The 26373-nt window shown below is 44.0% G+C and overlaps 1 protein-coding gene across 4 annotated transcripts in view; it reads right to left on the bottom strand.

Annotated features, from left to right (window-relative positions):
• Positions 1–26373, bottom strand: part of ARHGEF25 (Rho guanine nucleotide exchange factor 25) — a 211100-nt gene that overhangs the window by 29516 nt on the left and 155211 nt on the right. For all 4 annotated transcript variants that reach the window (XM_029594923.1, XM_029594922.1, XM_029594924.1 and 1 more), the window contains 6 exons: positions 16620–16732; positions 13623–13689; positions 5989–6092; positions 4730–4799; positions 4239–4328; positions 3756–3848 (listed from right to left, as the gene is read on the bottom strand). In XM_029594923.1, the coding sequence (XP_029450783.1) occupies positions 3756–3848; positions 4239–4328; positions 4730–4799; positions 5989–6092; positions 13623–13689; positions 16620–16732 (537 nt within the window). The remainder of the gene's footprint in view (positions 1–3755; positions 3849–4238; positions 4329–4729; positions 4800–5988; positions 6093–13622; positions 13690–16619; positions 16733–26373) is intronic.

Genomic DNA, 26373 nt, shown 5'->3' on the forward strand with positions numbered 1-26373 from the left:
CCGGTACGATAAGACTTGGTCTTGAGCATCGGTATATTAAAAGAACTTAAATAAATAAATAAGTGAAATTAATCAAGAACAAACGTGTTTAAAGTAGAAATGAGGATGAGATGACCATTATGCTGTAAAAGCCAGAGATACGTACCATCATTTTCACAACAAGAATTAAAGTTACACAAGAGCTGGACCTTTAAAATACAGACAGACCCTCACCAAATACAGACTAGAAAGACCATAAAGTATAAATAGAAATGTGCCAACAAAAATTGTACTGGAAACCACAAGCCCAAATGTATTATGCAGTGCAACAATGGAAAAACAGAAACATCATTCCTTGCAAACAGCAAGCAATAAAAGCAAGAAGTGTAAAACATCATTCATAATATTAAAACCATACTAATAAAAAGAATAAATATGACAAAAAAGCCAACATCCAATAATTTTAAAAACATACATAAATTTGTTCAATTTCCCAAACACCAATAAAATATTTCAAAACAGCTGATGAATAAAAAAAATCCAATGTTTAAAAAATATTCTAATTTCCCCCCCAAAACCTAAATATTTCAAAACAGCAGAAACATCAGATTATACCCAATAATTAAAACTAATAAGGATTAAAAATGTTCTGCTGTACATACCTGAGGCTCTTTTGATTTCCAGTCTCTGCAATTGTTGTGGACTGCATAAACCTGATCTTTTTTCTCTCTCTCTCATACACACACACACACACACACACACATTCACACACAACACAATCATTCTCTCATACACTTCCTCTCTCATATACATGCCCATGTTCTCACACACACTCTCTCTCACAGGATGCACAGGATAAAAGTTTTGAAGGAAACAACTGCACTCCGGAATCCTTATCCATAGAAATTCCAAGGGTAAAGGGGAAGAGTATACTACTGGGGATATTTATAACCACCCACCTAGCCAGGAGACAAAACAAACTGCAAAATGCTAAACGAGATTAGACTGGTTAGTAAAATGGGCAACACAATAATAATGGGAGACCCGAGTATTGATTGGGTGAATGTCACATCAGGACATGCAAGACAGGTAAATCTCTTAGATGCCATCAATAACTGCTTCATGGAGAAGTTGGTTATGGAACCAATGAATAAATATTCAGTGTAAGGCAGGACCTGGGGTAAGAGATAAGGGTGGTGGATCTGCTTGGCAACAGTGATCATACTGTAATAAAATTTGATATAATCACTGGAGGGTGAATACTAGGCAAAACTACTGCAGTACCATTTAACTATAAAAAAGGAGGTTATGATAAAATGAGGAAATCTGTTAGAAAAAAAACAGAAAGGAGCAAGCCACAAGGTTAAAAACTTGCAGGAGGTATACACACTATTTAAAATTACCATCCTTGATGCCCAGGCAAAATGTATTCTGTGCATTAAAAAAATGTCGAAGGAAAACCAAACAATTGCTAGCACGGTTTAACAATGAGGTGAAAGAGGCAATTAAAGCCAAAAGGGCATCGTTTAAAAAAATGGAAAGCAGACCCAAATGAGGCATTAATGAAACAGCATGAGCACTGGAAAGATAGATGTAAAAAAGTGATTAAGCAGGTTAAGAGAGAATTAGAAAAAAAGCTTGCCATAGAGGTATAAACAAGTAAGTAAAACTTTTTCAGCTGAGCTTCTGGATGACAGAGGGGTAAAAGAGGTGGTCGGGGAGGACAAGGAAATAGCAAAAAACTAAACAAATTATTTGCCTCTGTCTTTACTGAAGTGGTTGTTTGGTTCATACCCACACCAGAAACATTTTTTGATGGTGATGAATCTGGGTGACTAGATGGAATCATTGTGAAACTGGAGGTCATAATAACTCAGATTGAGAGACTTAAAAATCACAGGGACCGGATGGTATTCACCCCAGAGTTCTGAAGGGACTCAAAAATGAAACTGCAGACCTGTTTCTGGTGACTTGCAACCTATCATTCAAAATAGCCACAATACCAGAAGCCTGGAGGGCGGGCAATGTGACGCCAATTTTTAAAAAGGGCTCCAGGGGTGATCTAAGAAACTATAGACCGGTGAGCCTGACATCTGTGCCGGGCAAAATGATTGAAGCAGTTCTTAAAATAAAATTGCTGATCACATAAATAGACATGATTTAATGGGTGAGAGATGATTTTTGCAAAGGGAAGTCTTGCCTTACCAATTAACTAGATTTTTTTTGAGGGTGTAAATAAACATGCAGATAAAGGTGAGCCGGTCAATATAGTGTATTTGGATTTTCAGAAAGCATTTGAGAAAGTCCCTCATGAGAGACTTTTCAGGAAATTGGGAGGTCATGGGATCGGAGGCAGTGTCCTATAGAGATGTGAATCGGAACCAGAATCGGATCCGATTTCAGTTCCGATTCACATCTCTAGTGTCCTATGTAGATTGGTAAATTGATAAAAGACAGGAAACAGAGGGTAGGACTAAATGATCAGTTTTTCAAATGGACAAAGGTAATTCGTGGAGTCCACCAGGGATCTGTAGTGGAACTATTTAACATATCCATAAATAATGTAGAGAAAGGAATGACAAGTAAGGTGACCAAATCTGCAGATGACACAAAATTGTTTCGAGTTGTTACATCGGCAATATATTGTGAAGAACTGCAAAAGGACCTTGTGAGACTTGGAGACTTGAGCTTCTAAATGGCAAATACCATTTAACGTGGACAAGTGCAAATTAATGCACGTATGGAAAAATAGTCCCAACTACAGGTATGTGATGCTGGGTTCTGTGTTAGGATTCACTACCCAGGAAATGGACCTTGGAATCCTTGTGGACAATACCTTGACATTTTTGGTTCAGTGTGTGGTGGCGGTCAAAAAGGAATTATTTGGAAAGAAAAAGAGAACAAAACTGAGAATATCATAATGCTTTTGTATAGCTCCATGGTGTGACCACATCTTGAGTAGTGTATGCAGTTCTGGTCACCCCATCTCAAAAAAGACATAACGGACATAGTAAAGAAGGGTGACGGAAATGATAAGGGGGATGGAAAAGCTTCCATTTGTAATTAATTGCGATTAATCAAGTAGTAATAAGCATAAACAATAAATATAAGGCTAAACAGATTAGGGCTCTTTAGTTTGGAAAAGATATGTCTGAGAGGGGATATAACTGAAATTTATAAAATCATCAGTGGGGTGGAAGAGGTAAATAGGGAATGTTTATTTACCATTTTAAACAACAGTAGAGCTAGGGGACACTCCATGAAACTAGCAACCAGCAGATTTAGAGCAACTCGTAGGAAGTATTTTTTCACTCTGCGCACAATCAAGCTATGGAATCTGTTGCCCAAGGACATAGTCAAGGCAATTATCATAGTGGGAGGGTTCAAAAGAGGACTGGACAAGTTCCCAAAGGAAAAGTCCTTAACCAGTTATTAGCCAGGTAGACTTGGGAGAGTGAGCACTTATCCCTGGGAGTGAGATACAAGAAATAGATCAACTATTGGGGATCTGACGGTTACTTGTTACCCAGACTGACCACTGCCGGAGACAAAATGCTGGGCTCGATGGTCCTTGGTCAGACCCAGCATGGCACTTCTTATGTTCTTATGCCACTGAAATTCAAAGTCGCAGAAGCCTAGTGGGCTCTAAATTTGGTAAAACACAGTTCCCTCCTCCTTAATTAAAAGTGCTTTTTACAACACCGGTAGTGGATGGTTTGGGTCTGGTTAGGTTTCTCATCTATCCGAGATGCACTGCTCCTCACCATGCCTCTTACCTTTAGAAGCAGTTGATATTTCATGATTCTTTGCACGGGTTTAATGAGCAAATCGTTCAGTTGAAGCCGATGACCCAGCTGTTGCTTCAGGTCCTGGAGAGGGGCCAAAACAATTCACAAAGTAAAACAGAGAGAACAAACACACACACATATCAGACCTGGAAGGGTTTGCAGGCAGCAGAACGGGAGCTTAACAATTATTTCCACATCCTCGGGAACAGGCCAAGCCAATCCTGGTTTTTCTTCATTGTATCTACGACTTGCAGTTCTCAAAAAAAAAACCAACAAACAAACAAACCTGTAAATCCATAGATGAAACGAGGGGAAACCAGGACTGGCATGGCCTACTCTTGATGACATGGAACCATCTGGCAAACTTGGCGCATGGAGCTGGCTCCAATGGCTTCTGGAATCCCAGGAGATGGAGCAGAAAACCCTGAACACATTGCCCCCCTTTGCCACCCAGCCTTTCCTTTCCGTTACCTCGAAGTAGGAGTCAATGTACTCGGACACGATGTGCTCCGATTTGGGCTTGTTTTGACAGTAAACAACGTACATGTGTAATCGCCTTTCCTAGAAAAGAAGAGGAGACAAAACCCGTAAGTAAGCAGACACCAGCGAATCAGAATCTGCTTACCTGCTGCCCCCTCCCCCTCCCCCAGACACACGTATACACACACAAACCAACTGGCTCACTCTGTCCACATGACATGGCGCCATCTGCTAGCCCTAGAACTTCTCATGGATCTTGGACCAGAAGGTGTGCAAGTCACCTGCCTGCGATGAGAGGCCAGTTCTTATGCCCATGGGCATGGTGGTCTTTCTGGCATGTGTTGGTGGTTTCAATTCAAACTTTTCCAGGGCTGCCTGTCTGGTGTCTTTCACCAGCTGGGGGGGGGGGGGGGGGGGGGGGGACACAGATGTAGAACAGAGATTGTTGTGGGCTGGAAAAGTTCAGGTTCCTGTGAACTTACGTGCTTTATAAAGAGCTGTGCCAGGCGGTCAGGATCCTGCAGACACTTCTCCAGTTCTCTGAGAAAGTAACTGAGAAAGAAATGGGCGGTGAGGGGGAGGGGGGTGAGGAAGTAATGAGGAAAGACAGATAAGAGGAGGAGAAGGGAGAAAGGAAGAGTCAGAGACAGCGAAAAGGGGAAGAAGGAGAGGGAGAGGAAAAAGGAGGAAGAGATGAGATGAAGGGAATCAGAGTGAAAGAAAAGTAAAGAAAGAGAGTAACAGAGAGGGAAGATTGCAGGGTGGAAGAGAATGTGTCAGATTATAAATACATCCTAGAAAAACAACAGAACATTTTTTAAACAGTGGGACTGTTTACAGCAGGGCTTCCCAAGCTTTTAGCCAGGATGACCCCATTTTAGCCTTTGAAAATTCACGTGACCCCAGAGGATGACCCAAACAAATTAGCATGGATGCTGTCCCTCTCCAATAATCACTCCTCTCCTACCCTCCCTGCAATCCACCCTTTCTCTCAACCTCCATCCCCTCCAGCAGATTTCTGTTCGCAATCATCTCCTCTTCAGCTAACCTCCTCATCTCCTGAAGGGCGCTGCCGTTTAAGGTACTTCTGACACCAGTTGAAGGTTTTGTGACCCCCAGAGGGGGTACTGACCCACAGTTTGGGAAGCCCTGGTCTACAGTCTAGCAGGCAGCACATGACAGATAGGAGCCTGGTGGATTCTGGCATCTGAGTCTCAGCTATACAAGGAACAAGGAGACTCTGCCACTGTCACAGGGAAGCTGGGTGGCAGGGGGGACTCTGTTATTATCACATAGACACGCCTGTATATTGGAGGTCTCCGTCACTGTCACAGGGAAGCTGTGTGCGGGGGGCACTCTGTCACTATCACATAGACACGCCTGTATATTGGGGGACTCCAACACTGTCACAGGGAAGCTGTGTGCGGGGGGCACTCTGTCACTATCACATAGACACGCCTGTATATTGGAGGACTCAGTCACTGTCACACGGAAGCTGTGTGCAGGGGGCACTCTGTTATTATCACATAGACATGCCTGTATATTGGGGGACTCCGTCACTATCACAGGGGATACTTCATCCCTTGAACTGATGATTCCATCACTGTAGGAGGGGTCTTGGCCTAGGTAAATACGCCGGCAGGGAATGGGGCTCAGAGGAACGTCTCCTCCGAGACTTTGTTGTCTGTAACAGACCCTTGCTCTCCAGCACCACCGCATGCAACCCGCGTTCAGTACTTACTCTTTGTGCCAGTCATAAATCTGATGAATATTCCCAAACACAATCTTGTCCTTCCCTTTCATATCTTCTGGCACGCCTCTGGCATTCATGGTGGCCATGTAACCCTGCGGAGGAGAGACCCCAGCATCACTGCATTGGTTCCCACGCTCCCTCCCATGCCAGAAACACTCCTGGAAGATGGGTGGGGGGTGGGGAGAGGGCATTGATATAATCCATTAGCAGGATCCCGAGGCGGCAGCAGCTAATACCAGATCACCAATCCAGAACCTTTAGGGATGTGTTCCCTTTCTCCCATGGGGAAACAGTGGAAGGTGGAGGTGGCTACAGGCATCGATCCCATACTTTTATTTTTAGAAAACTGCCTTTGGCAGGTAGCAGAAACTGAAAAAGTTAAAAGGACTAGAAAGGACTCCTTTAGCTGAAGAGCAGGCAAAAGCTAAACCCAGGACCTGATCACTTTCTGGCAGGGCCAGTTTATATTCAGGAACAATTCTCAAAGCAATCTGTGCAGGTAAAAAAAGCATTTTATTCTTGGCAATCGTCTGTCTGAAAATTGCCCTTCCTGGATGTGGCTAAAAGTTTGCGCTGTGTTTCACTGTGTGTGTGATTATAGCGAACTGAGAAGAGGTGTTCCCAGGGACGTGTTCAGACTGCGGACAGCACACTGTATGCTCATGGATTTGCATTTTCAGATCTTCACACGTCCTTTTCCAGCAACATGCTACCCACAGAAAAAAGGAGGGAAAACCGAGCATGGGCACTCTGTACCCGCAGCAAGTTTAAAAATGAAATGTGGGCACTCTCTACCCACACAAAGTTAAAAGCGAAAGCGAGCATGAACACATTGTACCCACAGCAGGCTTAAAAGTGAAAATGAGCAGACGCACTCTGTGCCAGCAGCATGTTGAAAAGTGAAAGCGAGCATGCGCACACTGTACCTGCAGCAAGTTCATTTGAAAACATTTTATTGTAAACAAGAATAAAGAAACTAAGCCCCCCTAGTGTACACAGAGCTCTGATGTACACCAGGTCAATCATAAACATCAATGACAGCTTTCATTGACATTAGGTTCCCCCATCCCCTCCCCTCCCCTTCCCACACACCCCCTTCAAACTCCACCCTCTGACAGACTCCACCAAAAGTTCAACCAGAAAGCAAAGAGAACAACAACAAAGCAAAAGAATAACAACAAGGTACGAGCTGATCAAATCTTCCCTTATAAACATAACTGCATACAGCATCAGGTCCGGTCATCCACCATTAAGGATAACTGACACCATACTTCTCGCTTTAGGGGAGGACGATTGGATGTACTTATCCCATATAGTTATGAACCTCATTTTACTTTTAAAAGATCTGGTAATGTCCATATTCTCCATCTGCATTAAAGCATGCACACCATTTTGCCATGCCCAATAGGCAGGAGCATCAGTTCCACAGCACAAGGAAAAGGATTGCCTTTTTTCCCCCCAGTAACCAAGCCTGGCGCAAAAAGAGGCAATCTTCTCCTCACATATGAACAAACGCTTCCTTTCTGTAGAAAGTTTAAAAGTAAAAGTAGATGCCCACTCTATCTGCAGCAAGTTTAAAAGTGAAAGCGAGCATGCACTTCTCTTTACCCACAAGTTTAAAAGTGAAAGTACATCCTCTGTACCTGCAAATTTAAAAGCGAGCATGCGTACTCTGTACCTGCAGCAAGCTTAAAAGTGAAACCGAGCAAGCTCACCTTCTGCCCACAGCAAGTTTAAAAGCAAAAGCAGTTGCCCACTCTGTCCCAGCAGCAAGTCTAAAAGTGAAAGCAAACGTGCGTGCTCTGTACCTGCAAACTTAAAAGCGAAAGCGAGCATGCACACTCTGTACCCGCAGCAAGTTTAAAAGTAAAAGCGAGCGTGCGCACTTTGTACCTGCAATAAGTTTATGCTTCAATTTGTATTGATTATCAGACACCAAAAAATATCGGATAGATTTTAAAAGGGCTGTGCGCAAAGATACGCACTATTTTATAAAGTATACACGTAGGTTATAAAATACTCTTCACACGTGTATGTCTGCAGCTCTGTGCACTTATCTTATGTGTGGAGGGAGGGGGAGAGGGAGAGAGAGAACCTCATTATATGGCTCAACCTGACACTCAAAATATGAACCATTGTAAGGGGCACTTTGATTCGGGGTGAGTTTTCGGGAGGTCGGTTGGGATTAGGGGGGGTGTTGTTACAGACACATTCAGAGGTATTCATTGTAAAACTGACATCATTAAAGAATTTTACACCTTGTAAGTGATGAAAATTCTAACAAGAGGAGTTGATTTACAAACTGCAGTCTCTGCTAGCTGCAGTGTGTAAATCAACTCCTTTTCATAACTTATAAGAGACAAATTGTGCGTCCCTAGCGCATCCATAGCATGGGGCACCCAGGAGATGTGGCTGTCTGCAGGTTAGGAAAACGGATGCTCAATTTACAAGCGCCTGTTTTATCCCACGGCAGCTATTTTACCGGCACAATCCGCACGCACAATATACATGGCCCAGAGCGTGTATACCGTGGATGTATATTGTGCTCCCCCCAATTTTTTTTTTTACGTCAAGACTTTTTTTATTGCATGGTGCTTTCTGTGGGTTCTTCCTGCTTAGTATCACGAGGAACTACCGAAAAACAATTTTTTTTTGCTTTTAAGTTGTACCCTTGACACGCGTAACGCCTGCTCCAGGGCAGATGTAAAATTTTACAGGTTAAAAAGTGCGCCCCGGGTGCACGGGGATTTTCTGCAACGCGGGGTAATGGCTAATAGCCTCATCTACATGACATTTACGTGTAATGAGCGCTATTAGCTATGACTTTGTTTGCATGCACGTTTTGGATGCGCTGATCCCCTTATTGCATTGGGGGTCATGGACGCGCCCCGCTTGTTAAGCAGTGCTCTAGCCTGGGTGCACTTTATTGCATCGGCCCCCAAGTGTGTACAGCTGAGGAAACTGGGCTAACAGCAGACTGTGGTTAATAGTGTCAGACACTGAGGATATGTCTAGTAGGACCTACGAGAAACGAGAACCCTTATCAAAACCATGGCGGAGAGTGTTGAGGCTGTCAGGCAGCAATGATTCAGTATTTTTGATACGAATGAAAATGAAACTGAGATTGATGTTACATATTATTATCTTGAATATAATCTTGAAGCTGAGCGAGCACTATTTTCTCTATGACCCCTGGGTAAAAGTGGGAAGGAAGAGATTGGATGATAGCTGCAAAGATTTAAAGCATCTAGGTTAGTTCGGTTTTTGTTTTTTTTTTTAGAAAGGGACTCACTATAGCAGATTTGAGAGCTGCAGGGTACAGACCTTCAGACAGAGAGGCATTCACAAGGCTTACAAGAAATTTAGCAGCATCAAACAGTAGGACGTTTATAGGAGCAGCAGAGCATGCTGCATATCCATCTTTTCCACATGCTTTTCAAACAGACGCATCTGGTACTGAGTCAGTGTTGGTGGATCGTCAGCTAGCCAACACTGCAAAATGGTCGTTTTCATAGCAGAAGTGCTCTACAAATCCATAACTTCAAATACTTAAGCCGAAGGACACTCCTTTGAGGATTATAAAAAAAAAAAAAAGGAGTACTCTAGTGTGAAAGGATAACATTACATGTGAGATCTCATAAATTTAACTATCGGCCACGCATGTAAAAATTGCCACTTATGCACCTGGCCGGGCCCTGCACATGCGGCGCACATATTCACAAGGGCCCGGCCACACGCTTAAGTGCCGATACGCGCACAATGGCCGGGCCCTGAAAAAAGAGCGGACAGGGGGGCATGGTCTGGTCTGGGCAGGGCAGGGTGGGACGGAGGCTGGCAAGAAAGCGGCCATTAGCCACTGTCCTGGGGAAGCGCGGGCCGGCAGTCGGCTGGCGCAAGCAAACTACTTCTGCGCCAGGGGAGCAGTAGTAGTAAAACAAAAAAAATGTAAGTATCTGGGACGGGTTAAGGGGGTGGGGAGGAGAGGGGAAGAGGGAGGGGGTTTAGGTAGGGGGGTAGGGAAGTTCCCTCCCAGTCCGCTCCAATTTTATAACATGCACGCGCCAGCGCGCGCATGTTATAAAATCTGCACGTCCATGTGCGTGCGCCGGGAAACGCGCGCACCCACCTTTTAAAATCTACCCCTATATCTCTCTAGAACATTTTACTCCTTTTGTTCATCAAAGGGCGAAAAAGGGAATAATGTATTACAGAAGTAAATTCTGTCGGCATTGGAAACAAAGTTGGAAGATCCCTTGCTAATCTGACAAAAAATTGGGCAGGCTCAAAATTTATAACTATGATATGCATTATTAGTGCATGGAGCATCGGTGAATTCTGGTAAGGACATATAGACGGTGTTCAAAGAATTTTTATCAGGCATTATATACTGCGACCCCAGGAACAGTGCAGCATATTCAAAGTTTTTTGCACTCCATTGCACTTCCTAAAATCACTGAGGAGCAATTAATGAAGCTGAATCAGACTGTGCAACTGCGGGAGATTCAGCAGGGAATCCAGCATGCCCGCAGCGCATTTAAAAATGAAAGTCAGCATGCGCACTCTATACCTGTAGTAAGTTTAAAGGTGAAAGCGAGCGTGTGCATGCTGTATCTGCCGCAAGTTTAAAACTGAGAGTAGGTGCCCATTCTGTACCCGCAAATTAGTGAAAGTAATGGTAATTTATTTTTTCTGTACTGACTTTCACATATCAAACCAGGGTACAATTTTAAAAAAGCATAAGACATTAATCAATAACAAAAGTCTTGCAGGAGGACCTTGCAAGACTTGAAGATTGGGCATCCAAATGGCAGATGAAATTTAATGTGGACAAGTGCAAGGTGTTGCATATAGGGAAAAATAACCGTTGCTGTAGTTACACGATGTTAGGTTCCATATTAGGAGCTACCACCCAGGAAAAAGATCTAGGTGTCATAGTGGATAATACTTTAAAATCGTCAGCTCAGTGTGCTGCAGCAGTCAAAAAAGCAAATAGAATGTTAAGAATTATTAGGAAGGGAATGGTTAATAGAACGTAAAATGTCATAATGCCTCTATATCACTCCATGGTGAGACCACACCTTGAATACTGTGTACAATTCTGGTCGCCGCATCTCAAAAAAGATATAGTTGCGATGGAGAAGGTGCAGAGAAGGGCAACCAAAATGATAAAGGGGATGGAACAGCTTCCCTATGAGGAAAGGCTGAAGAGGTTAGGGCTGTTCAGCTTGGAGAAGAGACGGCTGAGGGGGGATATGATAGAGGTCTTTAAGATCATGAGAGGTCTTGAACGAGTAGATGTGACTCGGTTATTTTCACTTTCGAATAATAGAAGGACTAGGGGGCATTCCATGAAGTTAGCAAGTAGCACATTTAAGACTAATTGGAGAAAATTATTTTTCACTCAACGCACAATAAAGCTCTGGAATTTGTTGCCAGAGGATGTGGTTAGTGCAGTTAATGTAGCTGGGTTCAAAAAAGGTTTGGATAAGTTCTTGGAGGAGAAGTCCATTAATGGCTATTAATCAATTATACTTAGGGAATAGCCACTGCTATTAATTGCATCAGTAGCATGGGATCTTCTTAGTGTTTGGGTAATTGCTAGGTTCTTGTGGCCTGGTTTTGGCCTCTGTTGGAAACAGGATGCTGGGCTTGATGGACCCTTGGTCTGACCCAGCATGGCAATTTCTTATGTTCTTAAAATAAAATTCAGCAATTAAAAAGTTGTAGCTATTATAATGTAAAGCATACAGCATAAAACCAAACATAGAAACTAAAGAAAAGTCAAAATGTTTAAAAAGCCAGGCTTTCACAAGTTCCCTAAATTTCATAACATTTTTCTCTCTTCTTACATCCAAAGTGCAGGAACTGGTGATTAGAAAGTAGTTTGGTACTTTCCAACGGAATCTCTTGAAGAAGGAAGCATAAAAGTTCCATTTGAGAAGATCTCAAAGTTTATAAGTAAGAGGAAGATTGGTTTAAGTACTCAGGTCTCTCTTTAGTAAAAACCACTTCAGTAAGGCAAATCAACTTAAAAGCAATCCTACACTGCAGAGCCTGTGAGCAAAAGTACCTGCAGTCTTCATCCCAGTGTGGATGTCAAGTCCCATAATGCAATGGGGTAAAACCAGGACAGCCTCAACCTGTCTCTTAATTGCACGCCTAGCCATGGCTTGGAACCAATTGTATCACAGTGGGTGTTATGTGCTTTGTATTTTGGAAAATAACTGATTGCATATTAAATTCCTGTGTAACTCTTCTTCTTCATCATCATAATCATCATCATTTATTATTATATAAATGATTAGGTATGAGTTAGAAGACTATGTTTAACCTGCATTTAAATATGCATGTTTACTTGTGCTGTACTTTTCAATTTAGTTTTAATAAAGGAGTTTTAATAGCTTCTGCCAGTAGTTCCTAGAAGAATGTAATTCTATCACCCTGCACAGATGTTTCTCCCCACATACCCCAACCATCCCTCCCCCTATGGATTTGGGAACAGGACAAAAAGGCAGCAGCTGCTGTTAATCTGACTGGGATCCAGTTGATCTGACAGCAGGAGGTCTCTAATGCTCCTGCAAACTTTAGGGGTTGTGGGTAGGGCGAGAGAAGGGCGGGCTTGTGAGATGCAGTTCTCTTCCCCTGTGCAACTTCTTCCCCTGCCCCTGGAAGTGGCCTAAGAGCAGAACAGCCAAAGTCTCCCGCTCATTAACCATGGAATTCCAAACACAGCTCAGGGTCCTTCGAGTGCAAGGGACAAGAGAGGGGACTCTCTCACGCAGCCTGCTGGCCCTCTTCCCAAGTTCAGGGCGCAGCCGTTCTGGTGTCAAGGCTGTGCTTGCTTACTAACTGCATGGGCCAAGCCAGTCCCGGATACAGGCTGACTGCATGCATGGACTTGTAGTTTCTGCTGTTCTTAGGGAAATCAGAACTACAAGGTTAAAACCTGGACTGGATCATGCCTTCCCAGAAAAAACAAATGGAGCCAACTGGTGACCCTAATTCCATATCATGGTAGGTTTACAAGAGCACTCAGTTTCATGCATAGTTCCTGCTTTGCCCTGGTAGAGCGGCACAGGGACACTCAGCCCTTCTACACAGTCCCTGTTATGCTCTGGTAGAGTGATTTGGGGGTCGCTCAGAGGTCCACATTCAGAAGCAAGTAGCCGGACACTTACAAGTTATCCGGCTAAATGCGGACTTTTAAATATTTCCCCCACTTATCTGGCTATACTGTAACTGGATATCTCATTATTTGGCTAAAATTTAGCTGGATAACTTCGGGGCGCTCCAGGAATGTTTCTGGGAGGAGTTAGGTTAGGTGGATATCATATCTGGCTAACTCTGATCGTGCTGTAGAGCTGTCCTAAAGTTAGCCGGATAAACTTATCCGGCTAACTTTAAGACAGCTGTTTATATTGAATAGTTTATATTCAATAGTTTATCTGGCTAGCTTTGCAATCCAGCCAATGACTGAATACAAACCTCTCAGTCTTCTATAGTCTGTGTGGTGCCAAGGCAGATTTGGTACAGGCACACTCAGTCCTCATACACAGATCTGGCTGCTCCATGGCAGATATAATAACTAAGCTTACCCGAATGCCTGCTTAAAAGACACTAACCTCTACAATTTGTCTGAGGTCCTCCACGTACATCTTCTCAGTCTCTATCAGCTCCATGAGGACGTACCTGGCAGAGAAAGGGAAAAGAAACACTCAGAGAAAGTCATTTGCTCCAGTACCATCATTCATTTCAGCAGTGGAGGACTTGAACCCAGATCCCTCTAGATCAAGGGTGCTCAACTCCAATGCCATGGTGCTGCCTACTCTTCAAAGGAACGTAAGTGGGCTGACTAACCAGGCTGGGAGACCAATTGTATGCAATTAGGTCCCATTAATATTCATTGTGGATATTCTGAAAACAGGACCGGTTTGTGGCCCTTTGAGAACAGGAATTGAGAACCCCTGACTAGATCATCATGATGGCTTCACTGTCACAGGGAGAGACAATAGAGTTCTTCCAATGACTCCCTTCCAGGAAGCTTATTTTTCAAACCTATCCATGGTACAGCATTTGCGCGCATAAATAAGACAAGCGGAGAATTATGCTAGCGTTTTATAAACTATGCGGCGGGAGCTGCGCAAGTTTTATAAAACACCAAAAGTATGCACATATGTTTCAGTACGTGCAAATATTTCCAAAGCAAGAAAATGCATACTTTACCCATTTTAAAAACATATGTGGGTACATTTTACGCGTGAATTACGACACTGCGCTGATTATCACAACGAAATATTTTTATGATATACCTACTTAACATCTAGTTGCGCACCTACTTGCAGATGCCATTATTTAGAGAATAAACACCCAGAATTAAACGCGGAAGCTGCGATTTTATAAAATACTGCGCAAGTACCATTTTGAAAACGCCAACTTGCACGTGTATCGGGGCATCACTGGTTTGATGATACTGCCACCAGTTCACCTAATCCTTCTCTAGTTCATCTAGGTTCTCTAGCACCTTCAGCCTGGACCCTCTCTACCAGTTCACCCACATATCCCACCCAAAAAATTGAGGACAGCTCTGATTTCACTTCCATGAGTCCATTAGGAGGTGTAGAAGTACTCGAATAAGTTTGGCAACGTATATGCACCTCTCTCTTACAGAATAGCAATTACTGCGTGGACTTGGGAACCCCACTCCAGAATTCCCCCATGGTAAAATGTGCACAGAAAACTGAATATACGCAGGTACTCCTGACATTTATAAAACAGCAGGCATGTGTATACTTACTACTAACGTGTACATGCTATTTCTATGTGTGAAACTCCTTTGAAAATTCACTCTCCAACCAATGGAAGCACTCCCCCAGCATTTGCCTTTCACAGTCATTGACCAATAAATAGATGAGAGATCTCCCCCACAGTTCCCTTCCAAATTCTTTTATCATTTATTTATTTAAAATATTTCTATTCCATGTAACCCTTTAGTCCTAAGCAAGACTGGAAAACATCCATAAAATGCACACAATTAATAATACAAACTCAACCCAAATAAATTGACCGCTACTGATGCAACGTTAACTGTCACTCCTTCCCCCAGCGTCAAACGTCCAGAGTGCCTGCAGAATTTGCTAGTTTCCTAACACATAACATCTCGATTACCTCTGATCCAGTCCAACAACGGCTTATAAGCTGGGGGAGGTCTCCCAGTGACTTCTTTACAAACCCTCTAACTAATGGAAGAGTCCTCTAAATACTCCTTTCTGTTGCCTCTAATTAATGGAGGCGCTCTCCCAGAAACTGTTTCTAAAGCCAGGGACATTACTTAAAGAAAAGGACCTTAGTCACCCAAGAAGCATGCATTTTAAAACCTCTGGGCTAATAAAAGGTGTCACTTCTATTCAAATACTTTGCTGGTTTTCTAGTAATTATTGTATATTTAGCAGACAAACAACTTAGTAACATAATAAAAATGATGGCAGGTAACGATTCAAATGATCCATCAAAACTACCCAGCAAGTTGCTACTCTATGCAGGTTACCTCATACCTTGTGTTAAAGGTAGGAACTGCTGCTCCGTGCAAGTTACACCCATACCTTGTGTTAAAGGTAGTAACTGCTGCTCCGTGCAAGTTACACCCATACCTTCTGTTAAGGATAGTAACTGCTGCTCCGTGCAAGTTACACCCATACCTTGTGTTAAGGGTCGTAATTGCCGCTCCATACAAGTTACACCCATACCTTGTGTTAAGGGTAGTAACTGCTGCTCCGTGCAAGTTACACCCATACCTTGTGTTAAGGGTCGTAATTGCCGCTCCGTACAAGTTACACCCATACCTTGTGTTAAGGGTAGTAACTGCTGCTCCGTGCAAGTTACACCCATACCTTGTGTTAAGGGTAGTAACTGCTGCTCCGTGCAAGTTACACCCATACCTTGTGTTAAGGATAGTAACTGCTGCTCCGTGCAAGTTACACCCATACCTTGTGTTAAGGGTAGTAACTGCTGCTCCATGCAAGTTACACCCATACCTTGTGTTAAGGATAGTAACTGCCGCTCTGTTCAGGTTACTCCTATACCTTCTGTTAAGGATAGTAACTGCTACTCCGTTTAGGTTACTTAGGTTACTCCCATGCAGAAATATTAACTTTACGTGTAACATAGGTTATCCCAGTTTTTTCATTTACATCCTATAGCCATTAGGGTTCCTCTCTGTTTATCCCACTCCCTTCTTGTTTTCACCACCTTCTCTAGGGAGGCATTCCATGCATCCACCAGCCTTTACTTATTTTCTATCCCTAATGCCCAAATGAAAAGTGAAGGGCCAGAAAAACTCATTTCTGAGTCCTCTTCCCCCAAGAACTACAGAAGACAAGGATTATAGTTTTAAAGTTTCTTATTTGACTCAACTAAGTTAAATTTCTAAAAGGAGTTTTGACAATTTCAACACAGAGTCATATTGCCAACCAACGATTCTTAGGCAATTCCATTCTGCCATGACAAGCCTCCTCTACATGAGACAGCGATTGTAGGACAAACTTGCTTAAAATGGCTTGAAGCTGAGTAGTGCAATAGATGAAAATGAGGAAATTATTTTCAGGAGAGGAGAAATCACTTACATACTCTTTTCTAACGCACTCTTCCTCTCTTCTTCACTGTCTGCTGCAGGGTAGGTTTGGCTGGGAGCTTCCTGTCTCAGAATGGAACCTGAGGGGTAGGATATATAGGGGCTCTGGAAAAAAAAACAGATAGGGTCAGCTTATCAAAAGACAGAAGTTAAAGAAGACAGCTCGTGCTCTCCCTGAAAGTGAAATGCAAAACACAGTACTTGTTGACAGGTAAGGACATTTTAGCTGACTTAGGGCCTCATTTTCCAATATCGCATTGGTAATGCATTAAGGGGCGTTTCCCATGCAAATGAGGCTTTTTTCGTGCAGCGGGGAAACTTTGCGTGCCGTGAGTGATGTTTTCGCGATTTGTGCAAATGTATTCGTGAAAACATCTTCGCGGTGCACGATAAAACAACCAACAAATCATTGCAGTGCATGAAAGTGTTCTGTAGGAGAGAGAGAGAGAGAGAGAGAGAGAGAGAGAGAGAGAGAGAGAGAGAGAGAGCAAGCAAGCCTTGCTATAATGTCTACTCCCTAGACAGGTATTTGTATCCCTATGGGAGGCACACCTAGTAACTCGAGGTGGGGATTAGGTATGAGTGTAGGGGGTTGGGGGCCACTTTCACATTCACCATGAGACGTACGAACAGAACAGTGGTCTCTTGTGAATATTTGCTGGCCTTCGGAGTGAGGAAACTCACTCCAAGATGAGATTTGGGCAATGTTCTCTCCACCTAGCTTGTTGTTGCCCAGGTAGAGTGTCCTCTCTCTCTCTCTCTCCCCTGCAGAACACTTTCGTGCACTGCGATGATTTGTTGGTTGTTTTATCGTGCACCGTGAAGATGTTTTCGCGATTCGCGAATACATTTGCGCAAATCGCGAAAACATCGCGGCACGCGAAGTTTCCCCGCTGCACGAAAAAAGCCTCATTTGCATGGGAAACGCCCCTTAATGCGTTACCAATGCGATATTGGAAAATGAGGCCCTTGGTGCATGTACTGCCCCACTATAGAACATCATGGTCAGCAGCAGTGCAAGCTGCCCTCACACACACACACACTGCCCCATAACAGAACACATATGCATAGGTATCAGCAGTGCAAGCTTCCCTCACAAACACACTGTCTCACTACAGAAAAGGTACAGCACAGTAGCAGCAGTGTAAACTTCCCTCTCTCTCACACACACACACTGCCCTACTACTGAACAGGTATAGCCCAGCCAGCTGCAGTGCAAGTTTCCCTCACACACACTGCTCCACCACAGAACAGATAAGCACAGGTATCAGTAGTGCAAACTCACCTCACACACACACTACCCCACTACTGAACAGATACAGCACAGGCAGCTGCAGTGCAAGCTTCCCTCACACACACACACACACACACACACACACACACTGCCCCACTACAGAACAGGTAAAGCACATGCTGCAGCAGTGCAAGATTCCCTCACACACACACACACTGTCTCACTACAGAAAAGGTACAGCACAGTAACAGCAGTGTAAATGTCCCTCTCTCACACACCACACACACACACACACACAATGCCCTACTACTGAACAGGTACAGCACAGGCAGCTGCAGTGCAAGCTTCCCTCTCACACACTACACTGCTCCACCACAGAACAGTTAAAGCACAGGAATCAGCAGTGCAAGTTTCCCTCACATAACACTGCCCCACTACAGAACAGGGAAGGACCCACAAAACAAGACGGTAGACGGTCTAGAAAAGCCACGAAGGTGAAGAAAACAAAAGCTAGACTGATGCCTTGGAAAGAATTTTATTAGACAATATTGAAAGTGCCTGACTCTGGCCAAAGTTTCGCCCTATGGCTGCATCAGGGGCTCTACAATAAAATATAGTAAATTAAAATTAATAATAAAACAACCCAATATTTTTAATAACAACAAAAATTTTTGATGAATGAAATAAATCATATTAAACAGCTTCATATACATAGCAAAAGAGATGGAGGAGAACAGGTAAGATGTAGAACAGGGAAGAATTATTCAACATTACCTTTAATATTATCAACGTATGGAGACAAGGCTTTAGTACGATGTAAATGCTCAGCTAGTATCTACTAAAATAAAGATAAAAATTGTAAAAATTAATGGAAAATAATGAAAAATAAAAAACTAAGAAAAACCAAGAAAAATAAAAGAAACAAATTTACCTGGTATAGTATGTCAAAAAAGATTTAGAACGTCCTGTAAAATTGATAAAAGATGTATAGTAAAATTAAAAAAAAATAAAACGATAAAAACTTTTTTTTAAAAAATTAAAAAATAAAAATAAAAAATGAGGTAAAAATAATAATAAATGCTGTATGGATTACTCAGACGTAAGTGGAAAGCAGTTATTTTACCTTGAGAATGGGTGTTACACAATCTCCTGTGTAACCAAACGATAGAAATCTTTTTGTATCCACAAACAGGGTTCGCTACATTGGTATTTTTTCAAAAGCAGAACTTCTGCCATTAAATGAAAAGATGAAAAGACAATAAATGCAGAATGAAAATTTGTATACCATTAAACATGCTGTAGTGTATTGTTTAAAGTTCACGTGGCTTTACAATACAAACTTATAAGGGATGCCGAAATGTATTCTGCACAGATCTTTAAGTTAATTAGTTCAAAAGTAGTCCTGTGACTCTACACACAAGCATAATCAACAACACATCGTGCGAGTAATATTAGGTGGTAGATCTTCAAAACATACGCGCGCACGTATGTTTTTAAAATCTACCTCATTACGAGATGGATGTTTGTGATGCGGTTAATTTTATAAATGGCTCTTTAATCTTATAAATGGCTCTCTGCTTGCTTCCTAAGTATGGTGGTAAAAAAAAACACACACTCAATATTACTCGCACGATGTGTTGTTGATCATGCTTGTGTGTAGAGTCACAGGACTACTTTTGAACTAATTAACTTAAAGATCTTTGAAGAATACATTTCGGCATCCCTTATAAGTTTGTATTGTAAAGCCAAGCAAACTTTAAACAATACAGCATGTTTAATGGTATACAAGTTTTCATTCTGCATTTATTGTCTTTTCATCTTTTCATTTAATGGCAGAAGTTCTGCTTTTGAAAAATTACCAATGAAGCGAACCCTGTTTGTGAATACAAAAAGATTTCAATCGTTTGGTTATACCGGAGATTGTGTAACACCCATTCTCAAGGTAAAATAACTGCTTTCCACTTATGTCTGAGTAATCCATACAGCATTTATTATTATTTTAACCTAATTTTTGATTTTTCTTTTTTAATTAAAAAAAAAAAGTTATCATCATTTTATTTTTTTTAAATTTTACTATACAGTTTTACAGGATGTTCTAAATCTTTTTTAACATACTATACCAGGTAAATTTGTTTCTTTTATTTTTCTTATTTTTTCTTAGTTTTTTATTTTTCATTAGTTTTCATTATTTTCCATTAATTTTTACAATTTTTATCTTTATTTTAGTAGATACTAGCTGCGCATTTACATCGTACTAAAGCCTTGTCTCCATACGTTGATAATATTAAAGGAAGTGTTGAATAATTCTTCCCTGTTCTACATCTTACCTGTTCTCCTCCATCTCTTTTGCTATATATATATGAAGCTGTTTAATATGATTTATTTCATTCATCAAAAATTTTTGTTGTTATTAAAAATATTGGGTTGTTTTATTATTAATTCTAATTTACTATATTTTATTGTAGAGCCCCGATGCAGCAATAGGGCGAAACTTTGGCCAGAGTCGGGCACTTTCAATATTGTCTAATAAAATTCTTTCCAAGGCATCGGTCTAGCTTTTGTTTTTTCCACTACAGAACAGGTACAGCATAGGCAGCAGCAGTGCAAGCTTCCCTTACACACACACACACACACACACACACATACACACACACTGCCCGACCACAGAACAGGTACAGCACAAGCAGCAGCAGTGCAAGCTTCCCTCACACACACACTGCCCCACCACAGAACAGGTACAGCACAAGCAGCAGCAGTGCAAGCTTCCCTCACACACACACTGCCCCACCACAGAACAGGTACAGCACAAGCAGCAGCAGTGCAAGCTTCCCTCAAACACACTGCCCCATTACAGAACAGGTAAAGCACAAGCTGCAGAAGTGAAAGCTTTCCTCACACATACACTGCCCCACCACAAAACAGGTACAAAACATGAAGCATCGGTACAAGCTTCCCTCACACACACAAACACACTGCCCCACCACAGAACAGGTACAGCACAGGCAGCAGCAGTGCAAGCTTCCCTCAAACACACACTGCCCCCCAACAGAACAGGTAAAGCACAGGCTGCAGCAGTGCAAGCTTCCCTCACACACACACTGCCCTACCACAGAACAGGTACAAAACATGAAGCATCAGTACAAGCTTTCCTCACACACACAAACACACTGCCCCACTACTGAACAGGTACAGCGCCTCATAAGACATTTCAGATCACCAAGAGGGCTGAGTCAGGGGGATTTTACTGTGGATGGGGAGGGGAAGGACATGATGTTGAATTGAAATGCTGGGAGTTTGTTGATTTGAAATGCTAGGAAAGATGGAAGCAGGGGACAGGGTTATCAAGAATGTTAGTAATAATATTTTGTCAAACAAAAACGATGCAAAATAGTGAGGATACAAAATAACAATCATTAACAATCCTCTTATAGACAGTGAATACCATCGACATGCTCAGTCATAATAGGCAATTCCGGCATGTATTAAACCTTCGTTTTGCATTATACTTAATCATCGGCCAGAAACTCTTTTGTTTTTTTCATGACAAATTGCAACAAGAAAATACTTATCTTAATTTTTCTTGCATTTTGCATTCTAGTAGAAATGTTTTGGCATCAAATTATGCACTGCAGCGGTAATAGAGGAATCACCACCCCTTGATGCAGGTTTCCGAAACACGGCTCCATATCGGGGTTCCTTCTTGACTACACAAGAAAAACTAAGGAAAGTATTTTCTTGTTGCAATTTATCACAAAAAACAAAAGAGTTTCTGGCCGATGATTAAGTATAAAGCAAAACAAAGGTTTAATACAGGCCGGAAGTGCCTATTATGACTGGTCACATTGATGGTATTCATCTGTCTATAAGAGGACACTGTTAGTAATAATATTTCTACATTTCTTGGAAGCTCACAATTATGCCAGACTCCTGGGAACCCTTCCCCCAAGGTGCATCTGGGGGTATATGTGTGCGTACTTGTGCATGTACATACAGCACACTCCCTTCCCTCTCCTCTGTTCCCTCCTCTCCCCATCACTGCATCCCCCCTTCCAGTCCTGCCCCTCACCCTCTCTCACACACACGCACATCCTACTCTCTCTGCCTCCCTTTGTTTCACTCTCACATCTCTTCCCCTCTTTCACACATCCCTTCCTTTCTCACTCACCACTCACCACTCTCTCTCACTCCCCTCTCCCTTACCTCCCTTTTGTCTTATTTTCACCTTTACCATTTTCTCACACACTCTCTCCCCTCCCTTTCCTTTTCCTCCCCCTCTCCTCTCTCCCTTCATGTTCATCTATCCCCTCTCTTCCATTAACCCCATTTAATCCCCCCTTCCCCCTCAGCACCTTGCCTCCCTGCCAGCAGCTCCTTCTGAGGCTGCAGTCCAGTGGCTCCTCTACCCCTGGTGGGACCTGGCTTCCTCTATCAGTAGCTCTTTCCAAGGCCATGGTCCAATGGCTCTTATACCATTGGTGGGGCCTGGGAAACCCTACCAGTCTTTCTGCAGCTGCTGCTGCTGCTACCACATCTGAAGGTGAGGGTGGGGTAAAAAACCCTTCTTCTGCAGTCTGGCTCCAGCCACTGAAAAAAAAAAAAGTATGGCAGGCCAGAAAACCGAGCTCTGCGGGCCAGATCAAGCCTGCAGGTCATAATTTGGAGGTTTCCAGATGTACTGCTTCTTTTCTTAAGGAGCGCAGAACTACTCGCCCATGCATGCAACAGAGTAAAGCTGGAACTGGATTAGCCTGGCCCGTAAAGCATGGAATTTTCAGCCAGACTAGGTACAACTTGGGTAGCAGCAGTGCAAGCATCCCTCCATGTTTCAGGAGCATGCATCATACATGCTGCACACTCTTCATGAGGAGCTGCTCGACTCCCATTGCAAGAAAGAAAGAAAGTGGCTGTAGTAATACGCATTTAAAGTGCTAATTTCTCCTTGCTTGTTGATGTATGTCACTGCCCTATGCATTATTAATAGAGCCTGAAGATGCTAGGCAGGCAGATTCTAGTCCCTGGGCTTCTCTTGTTTATACTGATGACCGTAGAGGCCCACACACACACACCATCCCCTCAGCTGAGCTTGCTGACATCCAGAACAGTGAAAGTGACTAAGCAGGAGGATCCAGGAAAAACCTATACAAACTCAAACCTAGTCAGAAATTCAATGAAACAAAAACATCTGAAAGAGAAGTGGAATTGGAATGGAATTATTTGTTCTGTCTGCAGACTGAATAATTTGAAGCATCATTTGCTATGTGAAAGGGAGACCTGTGTCTGTTGGCTCTGTGTCTTCCCACTCATGTGCTCAGTTAATTGATTACAAATCAGTTTGGTTGGTTGTCTTTTTTTTTTTTTTTAACACATCTTGTTTGTTATGACCGTCAGTTGCAGACGGCTGCGACCGCTATTACTCACTTCGTGCCTCACTGCCCTCTCTCCTTTGGGAAGACTCGCGGCAGTGGCTAGCTGCCTCCGATCCTCTGGCTCATCTGCTCAGCGCTCTCCCGCTCCTCGGGCTTACGCCTTGTTCCTGCTACTACATCTTGCTCCCTGCTCCTCAGGGTAGCATCCTGCCTACTCGTCAAGACTGTACCACACTTCCCCGCTCCTCGGGGTAGTGTTCCCTTGCACTGCCAGAGACCCCTTGGGTTCCCGTGTCTCGGGTAACATATGTCATCCCTCCTGTGCAGACTCTCTCTCGGTGGCTCCACCCCGGGTCGCTCTCATTAGCACTCCTCCTTTCCCTGTCTGCACTCCCCACCCCTTGGGGCCTGTTCAACACTCCACCACCAGGGGGATCCTATCTGGCTCATTTCTCCCATGGCCCAGCCTCCTACTCACTTCCAGCTCACTGGGCTGAGTTTCCTATAGCTCTGACCTCGCCTCCTGATGGTGAGGCTCAACGGGGTTCCTCCCCGTGGGTGATACCACCTCTCACCTTGGGCCAAAGGCCCACTAACCTACAAATCCTAACAGATTGCCAAGTCCATGGACCCAGCAGAGGTATCGGCTCTCTAGGCCATCCCTGGCCTGGCACAATGAATTTCTGAACAACAAAAGTTCTTAGAAACTCTGGCTGCGTACCCGGTTGGACTCTGACTCGACATCTACCAACCTAATCCTGCTCCTCACACGCCGCTCCTATGGCTTACGGTGCCCTTGCCAGCGCCCCCACATTTCTCAGGAGACCCTCTTATATGCAGGGGTTTCTTGAATCAGTGTAATATGCACTTTTGCCTACAACCCGCATATTTTCCAGATGTGATCGCCAAAACGATGTACATCCTTTCACTCTTGGACTGTAAGGCCTTGGCCCGGGCGTCACCTCTCTGGGAGCGAGCTGACCCAGTTCTTCGTGATCTGCCAGGCTCTCTTGCCCTTTTTCACTCTGTATTCGACGATCCAGGTCGGAGAACCATATCCGGATCTTCTCTTCTCCATCTCCAACAAGGCTCCAGGTCTTTGACCGACTACATCATTGAGTTCAGGACCCTTTCGTCTGAACTTCACTGGAATTCGGACTGTCTGCATGCTATCTTCCTTGAAGGCCTAAGCCCACATATTAAAGACGAACTTGCGGCCCGGGAACTTCCTGAATCCCTGGATTTTCTGATTGACCTTGCCGGATGTATCGATCGTCGCCTTCAAGAACGTTCTCTAGAGGCTAGAGCTTCCTAAAGGATGGCACTGGGTGCACCCTGAATTCGGTGTATGCCTTCTCCCAATCCTAACACCACCCCGAGTCAAGAGGTGGAAGAACCGATGCAGATGTTATGCTCGCTGCCCGCAGCAGCCCCACGGTGCAGCCCTCTCACCTCTCTACACAAGCTTCAGGCTCCAGCTCCTCGTCGCTGGCGGCGGTGGGCCGCCAGTCCCGACCTTGGACTTCCACCAGCACCTCTGGCCTTGCTCCGCTTCCCAGGACCTCAGCCAGGATGCCTCCATTCATCGGGCCTCTCTGCGGGGTTTGCGGAGAGACGCCGTAAGCAGCATCGCGCACTTCCCTAGGCGCGCGCGCACCAGTGAAACCTTTGAAGGGCCTGCAGCGGGAACCTGACCGAGGACCTGGATGTTGACGTCAGTTCCCTCAACACATAAAAGCTCAGGCAGCGCTCCTCAGCGTTGCCTTTGCAACCAGGTCTCCTCTGTTTCCTGATTCAGGTCCTGAATGCTTGTTGCTTCTTCATGTCTCCTGATCGTGTTCCTGTGTCTTCAGTTCCTGGTTCCTGTGTTTGTCTTGTCTTCGTCTGCTGGATCGACTACCTGGTTCCGACCTCTGCTACACCTGATCTCGCCTGTCTTCTCCAAGCCTGACTCTGCTACGCCTGACCTCGCTTGCCTTCTCCATGCTTTGACCATCGCTACATTTGACCATGCCTGCCTTCTTCATGCCGTGACCATTGCTACGTCTGACCACGCCTGCCTTCTCCGTGCCTTGACCATTGCTACATCTGAACACGCCTGCTTTCTCTGTGCCTTGACCATTGCTACAAACAACTTCGCTTCAGACTTTCTTGAGTCCAGAGTTCCACATTGCTTGCTACACCTTCCAAGTGCCGCCAGCTTCCATTCAAGCTTGACAGTGATGCCTCTGTCCCTATCCTCTAGACATGGACTATTAAGGCTTCAGCTTTCCTTTGCTCAGGCACCTTCAGTTCCTTCTTGTCCCTTGGTGCTTGAGTTTCTGTTCCTTGTCCCGTCCGGGATAGGACACGCCACCTGCTGGCTGCTGTCTCTGGGCTGAACTACCTCCTACCAGTACTTAACCTTGAGGCCCACCTAAGTCCTGCCGGCCCCGGCACCCGAAGGCTCAACCCGAGGGGAACGTGGGCTGGTATAGGTGAAACTCCAGAGGCCTCCAGCTTCATTCCACTCCACCTGCTGACAGTGGGGACCCGTAGGCCCTTGCCTATGGGTTGCGTCAACCCCACCTCAGCCCAAGGATCCACCTCCTACACAACAGCAGATGGGTCGAAGTAGAGTGAACCTCCAGACCCCCACTCCAAACCCCTCCCCATCGTACCTCAAAGTATCATCACTGGTGTTCAGTAGGGGTCCGGTCAACACCATTTTGGAAAATGGCATGGATCAGACTTTGCCCCAGGGACTGGACTTTGTATTATGTGTCCAAAGTCTGCACTTTTGCCCCATCATGTAATAGGGGAAAAGTTAGGTCGATGCCATTTTGCAAAACGGGGTCGACCAGGCCCCCAGTGAACACAAATCTGATACTCTGAATTACTGGCCAGGGGTTGTTTGGAGGGTGGGATGGGATCCACACCAGACCTCAAGGATGATGATTTTTGGCAAGGGGGATAGAGTTGGGGGTACTTGAAAGGGGCGGATTTAATTGGGCAGGGAAGAATTTTGTTAACAGGGGAGGGATTAGGTTAGGATGGCAGGGTGTCGCACACAAACATTTATCTTTTATTTCACACTTTTTGGGGTCGCCACCGCTTCAGAAGTTGGTAGGGGCGGATGGGGCATCACAATACACCCCAAGGGGGGA

Source organism: Rhinatrema bivittatum, chromosome 3 (assembly GCF_901001135.1).
Source record: "Rhinatrema bivittatum chromosome 3, aRhiBiv1.1, whole genome shotgun sequence".
Classification (NCBI taxonomy): domain Eukaryota; kingdom Metazoa; phylum Chordata; class Amphibia; order Gymnophiona; family Rhinatrematidae; genus Rhinatrema; species Rhinatrema bivittatum.